Source organism: Dendropsophus ebraccatus, chromosome 3 (assembly GCF_027789765.1).
Source record: "Dendropsophus ebraccatus isolate aDenEbr1 chromosome 3, aDenEbr1.pat, whole genome shotgun sequence".
In the NCBI taxonomy this organism is placed as follows: Eukaryota; Metazoa; Chordata; class Amphibia; order Anura; family Hylidae; genus Dendropsophus; species Dendropsophus ebraccatus.
In genome coordinates, this window is record NC_091456.1 from 194,225,311 (window position 1) to 194,245,435 (window position 20,125).

Sequence of the window (20,125 nt, forward strand, 5' to 3'; positions counted from 1 at the left end):
CCATTGGCTTTCAGGATGGACCAATCAGAGATGGAGAGAGACAGAGACAAGATGGCAGAGAGGATAATAACCCTCACCCTACACATACTCTTCCTGCTTACTGGGGAGGTGAGGGATTCTGGGAGTGATGTCATCATGACATCATTCTTATCTATGGAATAACAGATGGATAGGACTGGAGAAGTGAGGGATTCTGGGAGTGATGTCATCATGACATCATTCTTATCTATGGAATAACAGATGGATAGGACTGGAGAGGTGAGGGATTCTGGGAGTGATGTCATCATGACATCATTCTTATCTATGGAATAACAGATGGATAGGACTGGAGAGGTGAGGGATTCTGGGAGTGATGTCATCATGACATCATTCTTATCTATGGAATAACAGATGGATAGGACTGGAGAGGTGAGGGATTCTGGGAGTGATGTCATCATGACATCATTCTTATCTATGGAATAACAGATGGATAGGACTGGGGAGGTGAGGGATTCTGGGAGTGATGTCATCATGACATCATTCTTATCTATGGAATAACAGATGGATAGGACTGGGGAGGTGAGGGATTCTGGGAGTGATGTCATCATGACATCATTCTTATCTATGGAATAACAGATGGATAGGACTGGAGAGGTGAGGGATTCTGGGAGTGATGTCATCATGACATCATTCTTATCTATGGAATAACAGATGGATAGGACTGGGGAGGTGAGGGATTCTGGGAGTGATGTCATCATGACATCATTCTTATCTATGGAATAACAGATGGATAGGACTGGAGAGGTGAGGGATTCTGGGAGTGATGTCATCATGACATCATTCTTATCTATGGAATAACAGATGGATAGGACTGGAGAGGTGAGGGATTCTGGGAATGGATGGAGTGATAGTAATGTGTCTCTCCATACACAGGATTACACAGTAGTGAAGAAGTCCTCTAGTGGGCGCTGTGGGGCCCCTGGGTGTGAAGGATGGGGAAGAACCCTGAGCCCAATCCCGGGGCCCCTGATACATGAGGAAATGGAGGAAGAGAAGATCCTAGAAGTCACCAACAAGATGGTGGAGCTGCTGAGTGGAGAGGTGAGACTGTGGCTGCTGGGAATGCTGGGACATTATACAGTAAGACCACTGGAGGGGTGGGGGGGATGACTGTGTGACCATTGTGTGTGTCAGGTTCCTATAAGGTGTCAGGACGTGGCGGTCTATTTCTCCATGGAGGAGTGGGAGTATGTAGAAGGACACAAGGATCAGTACAAGGATGTGATGCTGGAGGATCAGCAGCCCCTCCCATCAGCAGGTAATAGACAGGACTATATACACACCTCCTCTCTGTATTATCTGGATGGAAAGAATGAATTCAGTCTCTGTATGTGTTCCCTCCAGTCAGATCCAGTAAGAGAACAGCACCAGAGAGATGTCCCCGTCCTCTTCTCCCACAGGATCAGGTAGACGAAGATCTAAATATTAATAATGCCTTAGACATAATAGTAAAAGAAGAAGAGACAGATGACAGCAGTGATGAGCAGTATAAGGAGGACATCACTACAGGGAAGGATCTGAACTCTGTTAGTGAAAGAGACATAAGGGCTAAAGAAGAAAAGACAGATGAGAACAATATTAATGCTCCAGAGACAGATGACAGCGGTGATGAGCAGTATAAGGAAGACATCACTACAGATAACCACCCAGGTGAGTAGTGACCACTAAATGCAGAGAACACACATTTTCCTCAGTCACCGTCTGTAACTATTCTGTGTAGAATATGGATGAAAATGTGCCTATCAGAGATGAGCGAATATGCTCACTATTCGCTCGAGTATCGCACTACTCAAAAGTACTTGATACTCGAACAGATACCGCTCTTTTCCAGTTACTGTTATCCTTTTCTGAAAAAAAAATTTCAAAAAATATTGTGCCATGCAGTATAAAGTACCAGTATTACCAGTTTAACCAGTGTCATAGTGCGACAGTCTAGGGGTGGTGGCTGAGTATACACCGCTGTATACTGTGTAGTACGCTTTAAAAAAAGGAAGGTTACGTGTTGTAATCTGAGAAAGAATAGAAAACTTGGACAAGACTAGAAGAAAGCGACTCTGTACCCACAATCTGACCCCCCCAAACCGCTTATACTGTCATATAGCTGCTTTTAATCCAAGATCTGTCCTGGGGTCCGTTCGGCATTGTCCTAAAAAAAATCAAATTTTAAACTTGCAGCCCTGTGCCAAACTGCCGGGGCTTAGATTGTGTATGCATTAGGCTGGCACAACCTCTCCGTCCCTTCCTCCCCACCCTCCTCATCATTAGGAATGCTCCAGGCAGATTGTCTCCTATTCCCCACCTGTGTCAGCACGGCACATGGGCTGGATTGTTAAGGCACCAGTGCAATGTTCAGACAGGAGAAAATGTTCCAGTGGCATTCCTAATGATCAAGATGATACTAAGATGCAGTCACTATGGCAGTGTGACATTTTAATATATCAGTTACTAGATATTGGAGCAAAATATTCAGCAATAATCACACAAACTAAGGCCCTATTACACAGGGCGATCTGGAGGAGCAGGCGAGCTCCAACTTGTCACATCAACGCTCGCTTGCTCCTCGTTCCCTTATTACACTGTACGATTTGCGAACGATCAAATGATAAAAATAGGTCTGAATTCGATCAAACGACCAGCGATTTCTCGTTGGTCGTTAAATCGTTGTCTGCTCTTACACGAAACGACTATCGGTTTATTCCAAATGATCTAACGACTTTTCGAACGATAATCGTCCCGTGTAATACGGCCCTAATGTTATATTACCTAAAAATATGTCCTTTATTCTTGGCAGATGATTATACGGAGGAAAATCTGATATTTTCAGATTTTAAAGCAGATGATGATATTGCACAAGATACATATGATGAACATTCTATTACCCCAGATATACCATCGACCCTTCACAGCGAAGATCTGGCATTTGAACATTTTGGACATGTCCCATCTACTGATTCGTCACAGAGTCCATTTATATGCACAGAATGTGGGATGAGTTTCACAAGTTATTCAAGTCTTGTCGAACATCAGAGAATTCATACTGGGGAGAAGCCATTTTTATGTTCAGAATGTGGGAGATGTTTTAGTCAGAAAATACATCTTGTTGTTCATCAAAGAACTCACACACGGACAAAACCAATTTTATTCCCAGAAAGCAGTCATGAACATCAGAAATTTCACAAAGGAGAGAAACCATTTTCATGCTCAGAATGTGGGAAATGTTTTATTTTGAAATCACAACTTGTTAAACATCAAAGAACTCACATCGGGGAGAAGCCTTTAGAATGCACAGAAATCGGAAAGTGTTTTACTGTGAAATCATCCCTTGTTCAACATCAGATAATTCACACAGAGGAGAAACCATTTCCATGCCTAGAATGCGAAAAATGTTTTACTTCAAAACTACAACTTATACAACATCAAAAAACTCACAATGGGAAGAGGCAATTTCCATGTCCAGAATGTGATAAATCTTTTACTCGTAAATCAATACTACTGCAGCATGAGAAAATCCACACGGGAGAGAAGCCGTTTCCGTGCCAAGAATGTGGGAGATGTTTTACACGTAAATCACTACTTGTTCAACACCAGAGAACTCACACAGGGGAGAAGCCATTTAAATGTTCAGAATGTGGTAAAGTTTTTACATTGAAAAAAACTCTTCTTGAACATCAGATTACTCACACAGGAGAGATGCCCTATTCATGTTCAGAATGTGGTAAATGTTTTATTCGAAAAGCAATACTTGCCGAACATCAAAAAATTCACACAGGGGAGAAGCCGTTTTTATGTCAAGAATGTGGAAAATGTTTCTCTCGTAAATCAATACTTGTGGAACATCAGAGAACTCACACAGGGGAGAAGCCATATACATGTTTAGAATGTGGGAAATGTTATAGTATTAAAAAAACTCTGGTGGAACATCAAAGAACTCACACAGGGGAGAAACCATTTTCGTGCCAGGAGTGTGGGAAGTATTTCTCATGGAAAGGACGTCTTATCAAACATCAGAAAACCCACACAGGGGGGAAGCCGTTCTCAGGTACTGTATGTGGACAGTTTTTTACAAGTCATCTATAGTCGAACATTTTATTGAACATAAGAAAAATATTTTCATGATGAGTTGGTGCAAAAGGTTTTTCCACCAAGTATTTTTTTACCTGTTGTATTAAGAAAGAAACAAAAAAGGAGTCACATGTCACACGAGAAAGGGCAATATATTAGGATTGTCCAGTGTTTGCAGTTACTAATAAAAGTCTCACCATAGATCCCACACAATGTGTCGTTTTATTTAGGACCCTCATTGTTTTTGAAAATCATAATTTACAGGTCATCCACCATGACAGCCCACATGAGAGATCATCTACCTTGGACCTAATAGGAATAGGAACACAGAGAGGTTAAAGGGGTACTCTGGGAAAAAAAACTTTTACTTTCAAATCGACTGGTTTGAGAAAATTATATAGATTTGTAATTTACTTCTATTTAAAATTCGTAAGTCTTCCAATACTTATCAGCTGCTGTACATTCTGCAAGAAGTGGTGTATTCTTTCAAGTCTGCCACTGCTCTCTACTGCCACCTCTGTCCATGTCAGGGACTGTCCAGAGCAGCAGCAAATCTCCATAGAAAACTTCTCCTGCTCTGGACAGTTCCTGACATGGACAGAGGTGGCAGCAGAGAGCATTGGGTCAGACTGGAAAGAAAACACCACTTCCTGCAGGACATACAGCAGCAGATAAGTACTGGGCTGTGTTTTCTACTTATTTTACTGAATTAGAGCCAGGTTTGACTGCTGGTTCCTTTTTACCCCGCAAGAAGACAAGAAACTATCCCAAAGGACTAAATATATGGTCTGCAATATAAAGTTTCCTGCAAATCCTGTATTACACAGCTGGTTCAGGAGGAAAAACTGTCCCTCTTGTGAGATAAGGGTTATGATTAGAGATGAGCGAACTGGGTTCGAGTTTGAGTCAATCCGAACTAAAACGATCGGCATTTGATTAGCTGGGGCTGCTGAACTTGGATAAAGCTCTAAGGTTGTCTGGAAAACATGGATACAGCCAATGACTATATCCATGATTTCCACATAGCCTTAGGGCAGGCATGTCCAAAGTCCGGCCGGAGGGCCATTTGCGGCCCGCGTTCCGAACTTTTACGGCCCCCCAGGTATCCAGCTTGCTATTATCTGCCTGTGTTATAAAGCATGTAGCATGTAAAATGGTCGGCCTTCGCACATGTTCACTTCATCAAATTTGGCACTCTTCGAAAAAAGTTTGGACATGCCTGCCTTAGGGCTTTATCCAACTTCAGCAGCCACAGCTAATCAAATGCCGAAAGTTCGGGTTTGGATCGACTCCAGCATGCTCAATGTTCGCTCTTCTCTAGTTATGATCTGTCTGGAAATTCAGTCACCTTTAGTGGGTTAAAATCAAAGGGGCTAATTACACGGGACGAATATCATAAAAAAAAATTGTTCGGATTTAAATGATAATCTTTATCGCGTAATTGCAGGCAACGATTAAACGACTAACAAGAAATCGTTGATTGCCTGTTTGGACCTGGACCTAAAGTCATTGTTGATTCGTTCACAGATTGTTCAGTAGGTTCCCATAGGTTCTGTAGGTGTAATAGTTTTGAAACAAATGATCAGCAAAGACAGGACAACCGCAAGAAGGATCGCAAGTAACCATCATCATTCTGTGTAATTGGGTGAATTATTCCAGGTTGTTCGCCAATGCAGTGGTTTGAGTTCATTTGTCGTTGATAAATTTCCGATATTAATCCTGAATTGCTTTTATGCAAATGTGCTGCCTAAATGCATTTTTGGGCGTCATAGTGGGCTCTATGTACCGCGACGGCGCAGGGAAGATGTCCTGCTTCCCGCGCATGGGCGATTCATCCGGGCCACCACCGATCCTCCCGGAGGTCCCTAACGATGTAAGTAAAAGTGTAAACCACGACATGGAGAGAGAGGAGCGGCTGCACATCACACCTATGGCTGATACTAATGCTGCTAAGCTTATTTTAAAAACCAACGTCAGGATGTTGGCATAAATTTTGATCAAACCATACCGCCCCGTCTACCACGTGCAGGTCTCCTGGTTCACACGGGTCCCTACGCTAACTCCACACTGTGTCAGTCGAAGGCCGCCAACCCCGCAAAGCGTGCACCTGCAGGGAAGGGAGGCCATAAATGGCCCTGCAACCACAATGTCACAGGACCAAACCCGAAATGCTTCACCAATACCCAGCCAGCACTACGGGTGGAGAAGGCTGCCGTGTGAACCAGGAGACCGGCACGCGGTACACGGGGTGGTATGGTTTGATCAAATTATATACCAACATCCTGACGTTGGTTTTTAACACATGGCGCACATGGCTGACTTTATGTTAGGCTGCCTTTCCCTCGCGTTCAAAATATTTTTGCCAACAACGATTACTGGCTGTTCACTCTCCTGGACCCCCGATACAAGCAGAAAATTTGCACTTTCATTCCTGTGTAGGAAAGGAGTATGAGAGTCAATCAATATGAACAGGCCCTAGTGCAGAAGCTTAAACTATACTTCCAATCTGACACCACTAGCGCCAGAGGACGTAGTTCTGTGGGCCAAAAAGCGGAGGAGAGGAGGGGTGGGAGCAGGCAGCTTGTCAAGCACTGGAAGTGGAACACTCTCCAAGGCCTTTGACAGTTTCATGGCACCCCAGCAAGACTGTCACCCGTCCCCAGCCTAGACAGAGAAGGAGGGAGGGGTTCAGAAAGATGGTGAGGGAGTACCTTGCTGACCATACCACCGTCCTTCCCGATCACTCTGCTCCATACAACTACTGGGTTGCACAGCTGGACACGTGGCCTGAACTTGCGCTTTACGCCTTGGAGGTGCTGGCCTGCCCTGCCGCTAGCGTGTTGTCAGAGCAAGTCTTCAGTGCAGTTGGTGGCATCATCACTAATAAGACTAACCGACTGTCAACTGACAGCGCTGACAGGCTCAGGCTTATTAAAATAAATAAAGTATGGATTTTACCCGAATTCAACTGTACAACAGGGAAAGCAGCTCCACATGAAAATTTTTCATGTATCCTCTCCTCCAGTTTCTATTGCTGACCCAACATCCAATTTTTCTAAGAGCCAACCGTTTCGGGCTAAATTTCTGGCACATTCAACTGCTGCCTCATCTACCTTGTTCACTGATTTTTTTAACGCCATGCTGTGTCAGGCATAATTTTTGGGAGGTTCCAAGCCTGCCTCATCTACCTTGTTCACTGAGTTCTCATTGCAATGCTGTGTCAGGCATAATTTTTGGGAGGTTAAATGCCTGCCTCATCTACCTTGTTCACTGAGTTCTCACCTCCATGCTGTGTAAGGCCTAATTTTTGGGCGGTTGAACGCCTGCCGCATCTACCTTGTTCACTAAGTTCTCACCACCATACTGTGTCAGGCATAATTTTTGGGAGGTTCCACTGCTGCCTCATCTACCTTGTTCACTGAGTTCTCACCGCCATGCTGTGTAAGGCCTAATTTTTGGGAGGTTGAACGCCTGCCTCATCTACCTTGTTCACTGAGTTCTCACCGCCATGCTGTGTCAGGCATAATTTTTGGGAGGTTGAACGCCTGCCTCATCTACCTTGTTCACTGAGTTCTCACCACCATGCTGTGTCAGGCGTAATTTTTTATTTTGATTATTTTTGGGAGGTTCAACTGCTGCCTCATCTAACTTGTTTATTCTGTTGTCAACGCCAACCTCTGTCAGGCTTAATTTTTGTTAGGTTTAACTGCTACCTCATCTCACTTGTTATTACTGCTATGCTGTGTTACGCTAAATTTTTGGGTGGTTCAGATGCTACCTCAGTCTAACTGGTTCACTGTATTCTCACCGCCATGCTGAGTCAGGCTCAATTTTGGGGTGGTTTAGATGCTACCTTAATCTAACTTATTCACTGTGTGCTCACCGCCATGCTGTGTCAGGGTTAATTTTTGTGTGGTTTACCTCCTACCTCATCTAAGTTGTTCACTGTGTTCTCACCTCCATGCTAACTTTTTGAGTGGTTCAGCTGCTACCTCAGTCTAACATGGTCACTCTGTTGTCACTGCCATGCTTCGTTGCACCTAGTTGGGTGCTTTCCTAACATGTGCCAGCACGTGTGCCTTGCCCATCTTTGTCTGGGTTAGCAAAATTGCATTGAGAGCCACCACCTGGCTGTTGCCCATAATTTGGTGTAATGTTAGCCAGCCCCAAAGGCGTCCATGCATGCTGCCCCTGCTGTTTCCTGTCTATTTCCGTGTTGTTTCCATTATTTTCATTTGAGGTTTCCAGGTTTTCACACAACTTTCCTTATGTAGAGCTTTGGTCCCCTGCAAAAATGCTTGAGTTTCCCGTTGACTTCAATGGGGTTCGTTACTCGAAACGAGCACCCGAGCATCAGAAAATATGCGTCTTAAGTATCGAGTACTCGCTCATCTCTAGCGATGACCCATCTCTAGCATACACATAAACGGCTCTGCTTCACACACATTACACACATACAGCTCAGCTACATGTACATTACACACATATACAGCTCAGCTACATGTACATTACACATATACAGCTCAGCTACATGTACATTACACACATATACAGCTCAGCTACATGTACATTACACACATACAGCTCAGCTACATGTACATAACACACATATACAGCTCAGCTACATGTACATTACACACATATACAGCTCAGCTACATGTACATTACACACATACAGCTCAGCTACATGTACATTACACACATATACAGCTCAGCTACATGTACATTACACATATATACAGCTCAGCTACATGTACATTACACACATATACAGCTCAGCTACATGTACATTACACATATATACAGCTCAGCTACATGTACATTACACACATACAGCTCAGTAACATGTACATTACACACATATACAGCTCAGCTACATGTACATTACACACATATACAGCTCAGCTACATGTACATTACACATATACAGCTCAGCTACATGTACATTACACACATACAGCTCAGCTACATGTACATTACACATATACAGCTCAGCTACATGTACATTACACATATACAGCTCAGCTACATGTACATTACACATATACAGCTCAGCTACATGTACATTTCACACATACAGCTCAGCTACATATACATTACACACATATACAGCTCAGCTACATGTACATTACACATATACAGGTCAGCTACATGTACATTACACATATACAGCTCAGCTACATGTACATTACACACATACAGCTCAGCTACATGTACATTACACACATACAGCTCAGCTACATGTACATTACACATATATACAGCTCAGCTACATGTACATTACACATATATACAGCTCAGCTACATGTACATTACACACATACAGCTCAGCTACATGTACATTACACACATATACAGCTCAGCTACATGTAAATTACACACATACAGCTCAGCTACATCTACATTACACACATACAGCTCAGCTACATGTACATTACACATATATACAGCTCAGCTACATGTACATTACACACACACAGCTCAGCTACATGTACATTACACACATAAACGGCTCTGCTTCACACACATTACACACATACAGCTCAGCTACATGTACATTACACACATATACAGCTCAGCTACATGTACATTACACATATACAGCTCAGCTACATGTACATTACACACATATACAGCTCAGCTACATGTACATTACACACATACAGCTCAGCTACATGTACATAACACACATATACAGCTCAGCTACATGTACATTACACACATATACAGCTCAGCTACATGTACATTACACACATACAGCTCAGCTACATGTACATTACACACATATACAGCTCAGCTACATGTACATTACACACATACAGCTCAGCTACATGTACATTACACACATATACAGCTCAACTACATGTACATTACACATATACAGCTCAGCTACATGTACATTACACACATATACAGCTCAGCTACATGTACATTACACACATACAGCTCAGCTACATGTACATAACACACATATACAGCTCAGCTACATGTACATTACACATATACAGCTCAGCTACATGTACATTACACACATATACAGCTCAGCTACATGTACATTACACACAGGGCTCTGCTGTAGGCATATATAACCAGTAGTGGATTATAATAGGGGCGTTTTGGGTGGCAGCCCGGGGCCCTGAGCTCCTGGGGGGCCCATGACCACCCAAAAAGACTTATACTTTCAATGGTGTACTGTCTCCTGGCTACACTTCTGTCATGATTTGCAAAAAATCACTGTTTTTATGGCAATTTTGCACAAATCAGGACATCATGACATTATCTGTCCTGTACTATGAACGCCAAGCTAGTGCTGCCATAGTTACAGTGGGGTGGGGGGCCCAGGCTTGGTGAACAGCCCGGGGCCTATGGTAAAGTTAATCTGCCCCTGTATATAACACACACATACACAGCTCTGCTCCACACACATCACACACACACAGCTCTGCTGCATACACATCACTTCAGCTCATCCAGCACAGCAGAGTCCTGCAGACACTGAGCAGCAGCCCCTGATCATGTGACTCCTCCTCCTCCATGTGACTGATCACATGACTGTGACATCATGGCAGGTCCTGGAAGCACAGGGGAAGCACACGGCTCCTGTACAGCTCTGCGGGTGGAGGGTTGTGTGGAGTCACCACAGGGAAGGAGCCGGGGGACAGCAGGAGGATTAACCCTTTCAGGACCGGGTGGTTTTGAGCTTTGACCCCGCCTCTTACATTTTCATCTATTTGCTGACTTGTTTTTCCTGTTTTTAGTGTTATTGTGCAGGATCAGTAACGTATTTCGAAGGGTTGGACATTTCTAGGTACAGTATGGTGATATTGATGTTATTTTTATGGAGCCTTTAAAAACGATGGCAAAAGCTGATTTATTTTTCTCTCTATGACCTAGTATTCCGCTAGTCCTGGCGGTGTTACTGTAGTGGCGGTATAGTAGAAGTATTATAGTACTCAAGCACACTATAATTGTAGCCAAGGATGTCTGCTGATACCCGCAGGTTGCTATAACAACTAATGATGTCACATGTCGACCCGCCATTTAACTGATTAGGTGCCGCCATAGCTTAGTAATTTAGTATCAATTATTGGCCCATATTTATAATGCACCAAAATAGAAATTCACAGCAATCAAGACATAATGATTACACTGCACGCCAATACGAACAGAGGGAAATATCTTGTTTGACAAGAGGGCGGGGCCTACAGGGAGGGATGACTGAACACGTTCAGGACTGGGACTGCACTCATCTGGTAATATGCTTCATACATATAAGTGATCAGTTCCCCGTGAAATGGTGTTGGTGTGACCGTGAATAAGATTACCAGAGCAGTCGAAATTTAGGTTTTGCCTTGAGGAACAGAAAATCTACAATTGGGATATCTGGCCACAAATGTCATGCGCCATCATTTTGACTAGTGTTGAGTGGATCTGTCAGTTCGAGTTTGACAACATTATCCGTTATTGGTTTAGTGTTCCGACATGTTTACTAAAGGTGTGCGAACCAATTTTTTTTAAAAATCGACAAACCCATAATTTTCGGCCAAAATCCCGTTAAGTGGGTGTGTCCTTTAAACCCGCCACAACCAACAGATTTATTAAGCGAACTGTCATTCTTTGCTTGAAGCTAGCCAAGTAAAAGTTACTGTAAGCTAAAACTCGTCAGTACAAAATCAGTCTAGACTGTATGTCTATGTATGTATATATATATATAGGTGTATATATGTAATGGTATGCCGGGCTGTATAATGTGTGTTAGAATACTGATCTGATAGATCCGCCCCAGTTCAGCACTTATGTCCTTATGATTCTACTATTGTCTATAATGGTTCACAGTACTCACGTGATGACATCACCACCATGCAGCTTTTTTTACATGGACTTCTTTTCAATACAGGTTCCTTTACGAATTTTCCTGATTGATCGATCAACGATGGAGAGAGACAGAGACAAGATGGTGGAAAGAATAATAACCCTCACCCTAGAGATACTTTTTCGGCTTACTGGAGAGGTGAGTGATGTCACCATGACATCATTCTTATCTATGGAATAACAGATGGATAGGACTGGAGAGGTGAGGGATTCTGGGAGTGATGTCATCATGACATCATTCTTATCTATGGAATAACAGATGGATAGGGCTGGAGAGGTGAGGGATTCTGGGAGTGATGTCATCATGACATCATTCTTATCTATGGAATAACAGATGGATAGGACTGGAGAGGTGAGGGATTCTGGGAGTGATGTCATCATGACATCATTCTTATCTATGGAATAACAGATGGATAGGACTGGAGAGGTGAGGGATTCTGGGAGTGATGTCATCATGACGTCATTCTTATCTATGGAATAACAGATGGATAGGACTGGGGAGGTGAGGGATTCTGGGAATGGATGTAGTGATAGTAATGTGTCTCTCCATACACAGGATTACACAGTAGTGAAGAAGTCCTCTAGTGGGCGCTGTGGGGCCCCTGGGGGTGAAGGATGGGGAAGAACCCTGAGCCCAATCCCGGGGCCCCTGATACATGAGGAAATGGAGGAAGAGAAGATCCTAGAAGTCACCAACAAGATGGTGGAGCTGCTGAGTGGAGAGGTGAGACTGTGGCTGCTGGGAATGCTGGGACATTATACAGTAACACCACTGGAGGGGTGGGGGGGATGACTGTGTGATCATTGTGTGTGTCAGGTTCCTATAAGGTGTCAGGACGTGGCGGTCTATTTCTCCATGGAGGAGTGGGAGTATGTAGAAGGACACAAGGATCAGTACAAGGATGTGATGCTGGAGGATCAGCAGCCCCTCCCATCAGCAGGTAATAGACAGGACTATATACACACCTCCTCTCTGTATTATCTGGATGGAAAGAATGAATTCAGTCTCTGTATGTGTTCCCTCCAGTCAGATCCAGTAAGAGAACAGCACCAGAGAGATGTCCCCGTCCTCTTCTCCCACAGGATCAGCATCAGGTAGATGGAGATGCTCCCTATGATGCATAGAAGGGCTGTGATATTCTTGTGCTCGGTCTTTTCCAGAAGCTGATCTGTAGCTATGGAGAATATATAGTAATCAGCCATAACATTAAAACCATATGAAGTCGACAAGATCTATGACTTTGTCCTGGGTATCAGATACTAGGGTGTTTAGTTGGAGTCCTCTGATTTCTTTGCAGATACACAGCTCTGTACACATTATGTTATGCACTTTTTTTTTACTTTTGTTTGGTTCAAACAAGATTTTTATGTAGAGATGTGCAAAACATTTATGCACTAAAAAAAAAACAATCAGAAACAAGCAAGCAGCTGTCACGGACACATATGGCCATTTTCTGGATGTAAAGCAAAATCAATACTCTGCAGTACGGCTGGCTGATAGCATGGTGCTCTGCCAAGCACACCTTTACACCACATTATATGCTAGCTTTTGGCAATTTAAACACTGTTGTTCATAGCTCCATGCAGTGAAAAAATTTCATTTAATTGCTAGTGTCACCAAACATTTTATTCTTCAGCATCAAGGGGTGGTATACAGTGAACATCTAACTTCATCAAGGGGTGGTATACAGTGAACATCTAACTTTCTGTGCACTCAATGTATTGCTTCAATTAAGTCCAAGAAAAATTGTGTTTTTGCGTCAAGCAGGCTATTAAACTTCTACAGTTAAATCGGCCTGTGTCCAAGGTAAAATAAAACTGCCTGCTGATACTACTCTATATCTTGTGTTTTGCATCAAATCTAGTGTCACCAATTTTTTCCTTCATCAACCAAGAAATAAACTATTTGATTCCAATATCTTTAGGTAACTGGTGGAGTGCACTCAGCTGCCATTCTCAAAGAAAGCTGGCCCTGTACTTTTACATGCTAGAAAATATGAAGAGTCTGGTTCAAATAGCAGGCACTTGTCCTCGTCCTCCACATCAACCCCAGTGGACAATTCTTCACCACCCATGTATCAGTTACACTAGCACCATTCTTTATGTGGGCAAGGGAAGCCACATAACGGGCCATTTAGCCTGTGTCCACTGAAAATAAAACTCTTCTTACTGACCCGTGCATTGACTCACATAATATAAGTTTGCATTTATTTGCATCAAGTAAACATTTATATCGGGCTGTTATGGTTCAGCCTGTGTCCGAATGTAATTTTTTTTTATTGCTATTAAAGTTACCATGATAATAGTAATTTCTTTATATAGTGTCATCACATTCCATAGTATTGTGCAGAGCTTCTCCTCACTCATGGTGATCCTGTCTTATTGGGGCTCACAATCTAAATTCCGGCGAACATTTTTATGAAAGTATTGTATTGCCCCCCCAAAAGTTATACAAATTACCAATATAGAATTATTATGGGAAATGCTTATAAAGTGCTTTTTTTCCCTGCACTTACTACTGCATCAAGGCTTCACTTCCTGGATAACATGATGATGTAATGACCCGACTCCCAGCGCTGTGCAGGTTTTTGCTGCTGGGGAGGATGATGGCAGGGGGACACAGGGCAGTGGAGGGACACAGAGCATCCCCCTGCCATCATCCTCTCCAGCAACCACAGCCCGCACAGCTCTGGGAGTTGGGTGGTGACATCACCATGTTATCCAGGAAGTGACGTCACCATGTTATCCAGGAAGTGACGTCACCATGTTATCCAGGAAGTGACGTCACCATGTTATCCAGGAAGTGACGTCACCATGTTATCCAGGAAGTGACGTCACCATGTTATCCAGGAAGTGAAGCCTTGATACAGTAGTAAGTGCAGGAAAAAAAGCACTTTATAAGCATTTCCCATAATAAGTGTATATTGGTAATTTGTATAACTTTTGGGGGGCAATACAATACTTTAATAAAATTTTCGCCAGACTTCTCCTTTAACTCATCAATATATTTCAATATATTACAGAACATACAAACTCCTTGTAAATTCCTTGTAAATGTTTTCCATTGTAGAATTGGAACCCAGGACTCCAGTGTCCATGTGTTTTGCTTTCAGCACATTTAGGGCTTTTTACAAAGTTACGTAAAACAAAGAACCTACGGAGGGTTAAGCCCTGTTGTGGCTGGCATGATGTATCAATATGATGCCAGAAGCGGGGAGGGTGTTTGAATCTTCGCGGCACTGTAGTGACATAGCTGCGCGGCTGCTTCATTACAGTGCCGTGAAGATTCAAACACCCTCCCCGCTCCTGGCATCATATTGATACATCATGCCGGGCAAAGATAGAGTCCACTACAGGGCTTCCCCCTCCGTAGGTTCTGTGTCTTACGGAATGTGGGAATAAGGCCTAACTTCAATAACTGACCACTTGCTTCTAATATATCTCTCCCCTAACAGGCGCTATTGTCACCAGATAGTCTGTCGTTTCCATCACTTCTCTGGTTTTAATGCTATAGCTGATCAGTGTTAACATGTCTGATGTCGTTAGTGATCAGCCATCAATTATCTACGTCCGGCTTCTCAGAGACCTGCAGCAATGGGGCTCAGATAACTCTTCCTGTCAGCTCAAACATCTAAAAACAAACCTGACTTCTCCTACTGGCTGATGACTTTTACAATGTTTATTTCACATCTTATAAATCAGGAGGAAGAGCTGAACATGATCGATGCTATAAACATAATAGTAAAAGAAGAAGAGACTGACGGGAGCGGCGATGAACAGTATATGGAGGACGTCACTACAGGTAACCTCCCAGGTGAGAAGTGACCACTGAATGCAGAGAACACTCACATTGGGGACATTTACTAAGCAGTCTAATGTGACTATCCTAATGTGGGTCGGTGTTTATTTTGTTCTAATATATTGCGTGTGATTTATGGAAAAGTCGCACTGTCAAAAGTTGCAAAAAAAAAGAGTGAAAAGTTGCAAAAAAAAAAAAAAAAACTCACGAAAAAATTCCCCTGCTACGGACCAGAGGTAGGCCTTTTTTTTGATAAACGATAAATTGGGCGCAAATGCCGAATTATGAAAATTTTGGGGTGAATGCTCCAAAAAGGCAGATTAAAAAAAATATTCTCAGAGGGCGGGGCCAATGGTGGCACTGTGGGTGGGGCTAAGTGGTGCTGTGGCAATGAAGCCCTGCACACTTAGCACAATCTGCAGTTGATAAAAGATAACTTTTTACTGGAACAAGCACCATGACGTATGATATAAAATCAGAAAGTCAGAATGCAAAAAGGGGGGACAGTGTCACTTTAAAGTGTACCTGTCGTTCGTAAAAACTTTTGACGAGTCATCGAGAAATGTGAAAAATTTTGCTCCAGGTCGGAGTGTTCACACCCGTACCGATAGAGCCGGGAGACGCGCTGCAGCTCTGTGTCACGTGATCAGTCGGGCTCCATAGAGCTCCATTATAAGTCTGAATGATCATGTGACACAGAGAGAGGGAGAGGATGCACAACAGCAGGATTTTTCTTGTTTTATCGGACACAAAAGTGAGTCGACTACGTTTTTGTGTACGTTAAAAAAAAAACTGATCTGTTTTGATCCGTCTTTTTTATGATGGAAGTCAATGGAAAAACGGATCAACATAGATGCACACAAATGCATCCGTTTTTTTGCAAAAAAAAAATGGATGCAGAAAACGGATTGCAAAAACGTAATGTGATCCCGGCCTAATCCTGATACAGTTGCACAAATAGACTAAATATTGATCAATAAAAGGTTATATTATTATCTGTTTTATTCTTGGCAGATGATTATACAGAGGGACATGTAATATTCTCCGATTTTAAAGAAGATCATCTCACACACGATACATATGAAGATCATACCATTATCCCAGATATATCCTCAGCCTTTCCGCATCTGTCATTTGATTCTTTTATACAAGTTCCATCTGCTAAATTATCGCAGGCTGTTAGGCAAACTAAAAGTCGCAGAAGGGGTGTTGGCCATAAAAGAGCTGACAGAGAGAAGCCGTTTTCGTGCTTAGAATGTGGGAAATGTTTTACTTGGAAATCGGATCTTATAATACATCTGAGAATTCACACAGGGGAGAGACCTTTTTCATGCGCAGAGTGTGGGAAGTGTTTCTCCAGGAACTTAAGTCTTGTTGAACATCAGAGAATTCACACAGGGGAGAAACCATTTTCATGTTCAGAATGTGGAAAAAGATTTATTCTGAAATCACAACTTGTCATACATCAAAGAACTCACACGGGGGAAAAGCCATATCCATGCTTAGAATGTGGGAAACGTTTTACTCAGAAAATACACCTTGTTGACCATCAAAGAAGTCACACTGGGGAGAAACCATTTTCATGCCAAGAATGTGGAAAATGTTTCGCGAGGAAACCAAGTCTTGTTGAACACCAGAAATTTCATGGAGGGGAGAAGCCGTTTTCATGCTCAGAATGTGGGAAATGTTTCGTTTTGAAATCACAACTCTTTAAACATCAAAGAATTCATACAGGGGAGAAGCTTTTGTCATGCATAGAATGTGGTAAGTGTTTTATTCAAAAATCACAACTTGCTCTTCATCAGAGAATACATACAGGGGAGAAGCCGTATCCATGTTTAGAATGTGGAAAATGTTTCCTCCTGAAATCACATCTTCTCAAGCATGAAATAACTCACACAGGGGAGATGCCATTTTCATGCGCAGAATGTAGAAAATGTTTTACTCAGAAATCCTATCTTCTCAAACATCAAAGAACTCACACAGGGGAGAAGCCATTGGAATGCACAGAATGTGGAAAAGGTTTTACCGTCAAATCATCTCTTGTTCAACATCAGAGAATTCACACAGGGGAGAAGCCTTTTCCATGCCTAGAATGTGGGAAAAGTTTCACTTCTAAATCACAACTTATACAACATCAAATAACTCACACAGGGAACAGACCATTTCCATGTCCAGAATGTGATAAATCTTTCACACGTAAATCAATACTACTGCAGCATGAGAAAATCCACACGGGGGAGAAGCCGTTTCCGTGCCAAGAATGTGGGAGACGGTTTACTCGTAAATCACTACTCGTTGAGCATCAGAGAACTCACACAGGGGAGAAGCCATTTAAATGTTCAGAGTGTGGTAAAAGTTATACCTTAAAAAAGACTCTTCTTGAACACCAAAGCACGCACACAGGGCAGATGCCGTTTTCATGTGCAGAATGTGGGAAATCTTTCCTAAGGAAAGGAAGACTTCTCGAGCATCAGAAAATTCACCTGGGGATTCATTTCGGTTTACCATATGTGGAGAGTTTTGAAGCACTTGTCAGCGGAAACTCAACATAACAAGAAAGACAAAAGATTTTCATGACCAGAATGTGGGAAAGGTTTTACCCACATTTTTATTTATTTATTTATTTATTGTTTAATTTAGAAATGGTGAAAAAAATCCAACCATTCAAATTAGTCACATGTTATAGAAGAGGAAATCGATGGAAGGCAGCACATTAGGATTCTACATAGTTTGCAATTACTAATAAATGTCTCTCCGTAGAGCCCACACAATGTGTCGTTTTTAGATTTCTGGGGTTTTTTTTTTTGGTTTTTTTTTTAACCTTGTTTCATAGAGGACAATGATTTTGTAGCTCAGTTCCATTGAAGTGAATAGAGCTAAATTGCAGTACCACACACAACCTGGGGATGGAGGGAGGTGCTGGTTTTGCAAGAAAGTAGCTGTGCTAAACCTGGACTCTAACTTAATCCTTCTCTATGGACTCTGTCAGTGGTGGATTATAATGTGGGTGGTTCGGGTGGCTTTCTGAGGGCTCACCGCCCGCGTATGATCCTGTCTTGCAGCTCCCCATCATTTATGGGCGTACCGGAGAGTCCTCTGGTGGGCCCCTGAGTCATATGCAGCTACAGGAGATTCCCTGAACAAATGCTTAAATCAATTGTGTGTGTGTCGAAAAATGAAGACAGAGCTGGGCCGGGAGAATGGCAGAAATGGGGGACTACAGAAGGGGGTCATCCACTAAAGGGGGAACTACACAGGGGAACATGTACTGAAGAGAGGACTACAGAGGGGGCCATCTACTAAAAGGGGACCTAAACAGGTGGCCTTCTACGAGAGGGGGACCTACACAGCGGGCCTATTATGAGAGGGGGACCTACACAGGGGGGCATCGACTAGAGGGGGAATATACACAGAGTAACCTACTATAAGGAGACCCACACAGGAGGCATCTACTATAGGACACTACACAGGGGGCCATCTACTAAAAGGGGACCTACAAAGGAGGCCTTCTATGAGAGTGGGTCCTACACAGCAGGCTGTTTATGAGAGGGGGGCTACTACTAAAAGGGGACCTACACAGGAGACCTTCTACGAGAGGGAGACCTACACAGCGGGCCGTTTATGAGACAGTGACCTACACAGGTGGGCTATGACTAGAGGGGGAATATACACAGAGTAACCACCTATTAGGGGGCCTACACAGGAGGTATCTAGTATAGGAGACTACACAGGGGGCCTTCTACAATAGGGGGACTACATGAGAGCCATCTACTATAGGGGCACTACACAGGTGATATTGCTAAAGAGGGACTACACAGGGGGTCATCTACTATAGGGGGACCTATAGCACTCTTATAGCTCTCTTAAGCATCCTAACTCTTCCATGTCACACACAGACCTCCTGTTAACAATGCAGGGTGGGGGCAGAATGCAAGGAGAAGTAGTGGGATGGAGGAGGGAGCAGGGTGGGTTCACATTGAGGAATTCTCACGGATAAACTCGCCGGCTGTATGCGCTCACAGATGTGCGCCTTTTTTAGCCGGCTCCATAGACACCATTCTATTGGCCTGCTGATTCCACTATCCGCCGAAAGAATTGACGTGTCAGTTCTTTTGGCGGAATGCGGAATCAGCCGGCCCATACAATGGTGTCTATGGAGCTAGCGGAAAGGCGCGCGTACGTGAGCGCGTACAGCCGGCGGAATTCTGCGGAGTTTATCCACGAGAATTCCTCAATGTGACCCCACCCTTAGGAGGAGGAGGGTGGAGATGCAGTCTGCCAGAGCAGGAGAGGTTTTCTATGGGGATTTGCTGCTGCTCTGGACAGTTCCTGACATGGACAGATGTGGCA

At 43.2% G+C, this 20,125-nt stretch overlaps 1 protein-coding gene across 3 annotated transcripts; it reads left to right on the forward strand.

Annotated features, from left to right (window-relative positions):
- Positions 1-1,362: 1,362 nt before the first annotated feature.
- LOC138786745 (zinc finger protein 850-like) lies at positions 1,363-18,533 on the forward strand. Of its 3 annotated transcripts, none has more exons than XM_069963765.1 (3): positions 1,363-1,689; positions 2,831-4,070; positions 17,004-18,532. In XM_069963765.1, the coding sequence occupies exons 2-3, from the start codon at positions 3,028-3,030 to the stop codon at positions 18,325-18,327; spliced, it is 2,367 nt and encodes a 788-aa protein (XP_069819866.1). In that variant the 5' UTR covers positions 1,363-1,689; positions 2,831-3,027; the 3' UTR covers positions 18,328-18,532. The 3 variants fall into 3 exon arrangements, with proteins under 3 accessions (XP_069819866.1, XP_069819863.1, XP_069819865.1); XM_069963762.1 differs by lacking the exons at positions 1,363-1,689; positions 2,831-4,070 and adding exons at positions 12,963-13,068; positions 15,676-15,775 and having other exon boundaries at positions 16,787-18,533; XM_069963764.1 differs by lacking the exons at positions 1,363-1,689; positions 2,831-4,070 and adding exons at positions 12,993-13,068; positions 15,676-15,787 and having other exon boundaries at positions 16,787-18,533.
- Positions 18,534-20,125: the final 1,592 nt, after the last annotated feature.

What these genes read in the sequence shown, in the direction of transcription:
- LOC138786745 (XM_069963765.1), top strand. Translation starts at nt 3,028, where the DNA reads ATGAGTTTCACAAGTTATTCAAGTCTTGTCGAACATCAGAGAATTCAT. An exon ending in ACCCACACAGGGGGGAAGCC is followed by an intron (nt 4,071 to 17,003) that starts GTTCTCAGGTAC and finishes AAGAGCTGACAG; the next exon opens with AGAGAAGCCGTTTTCGTGCT.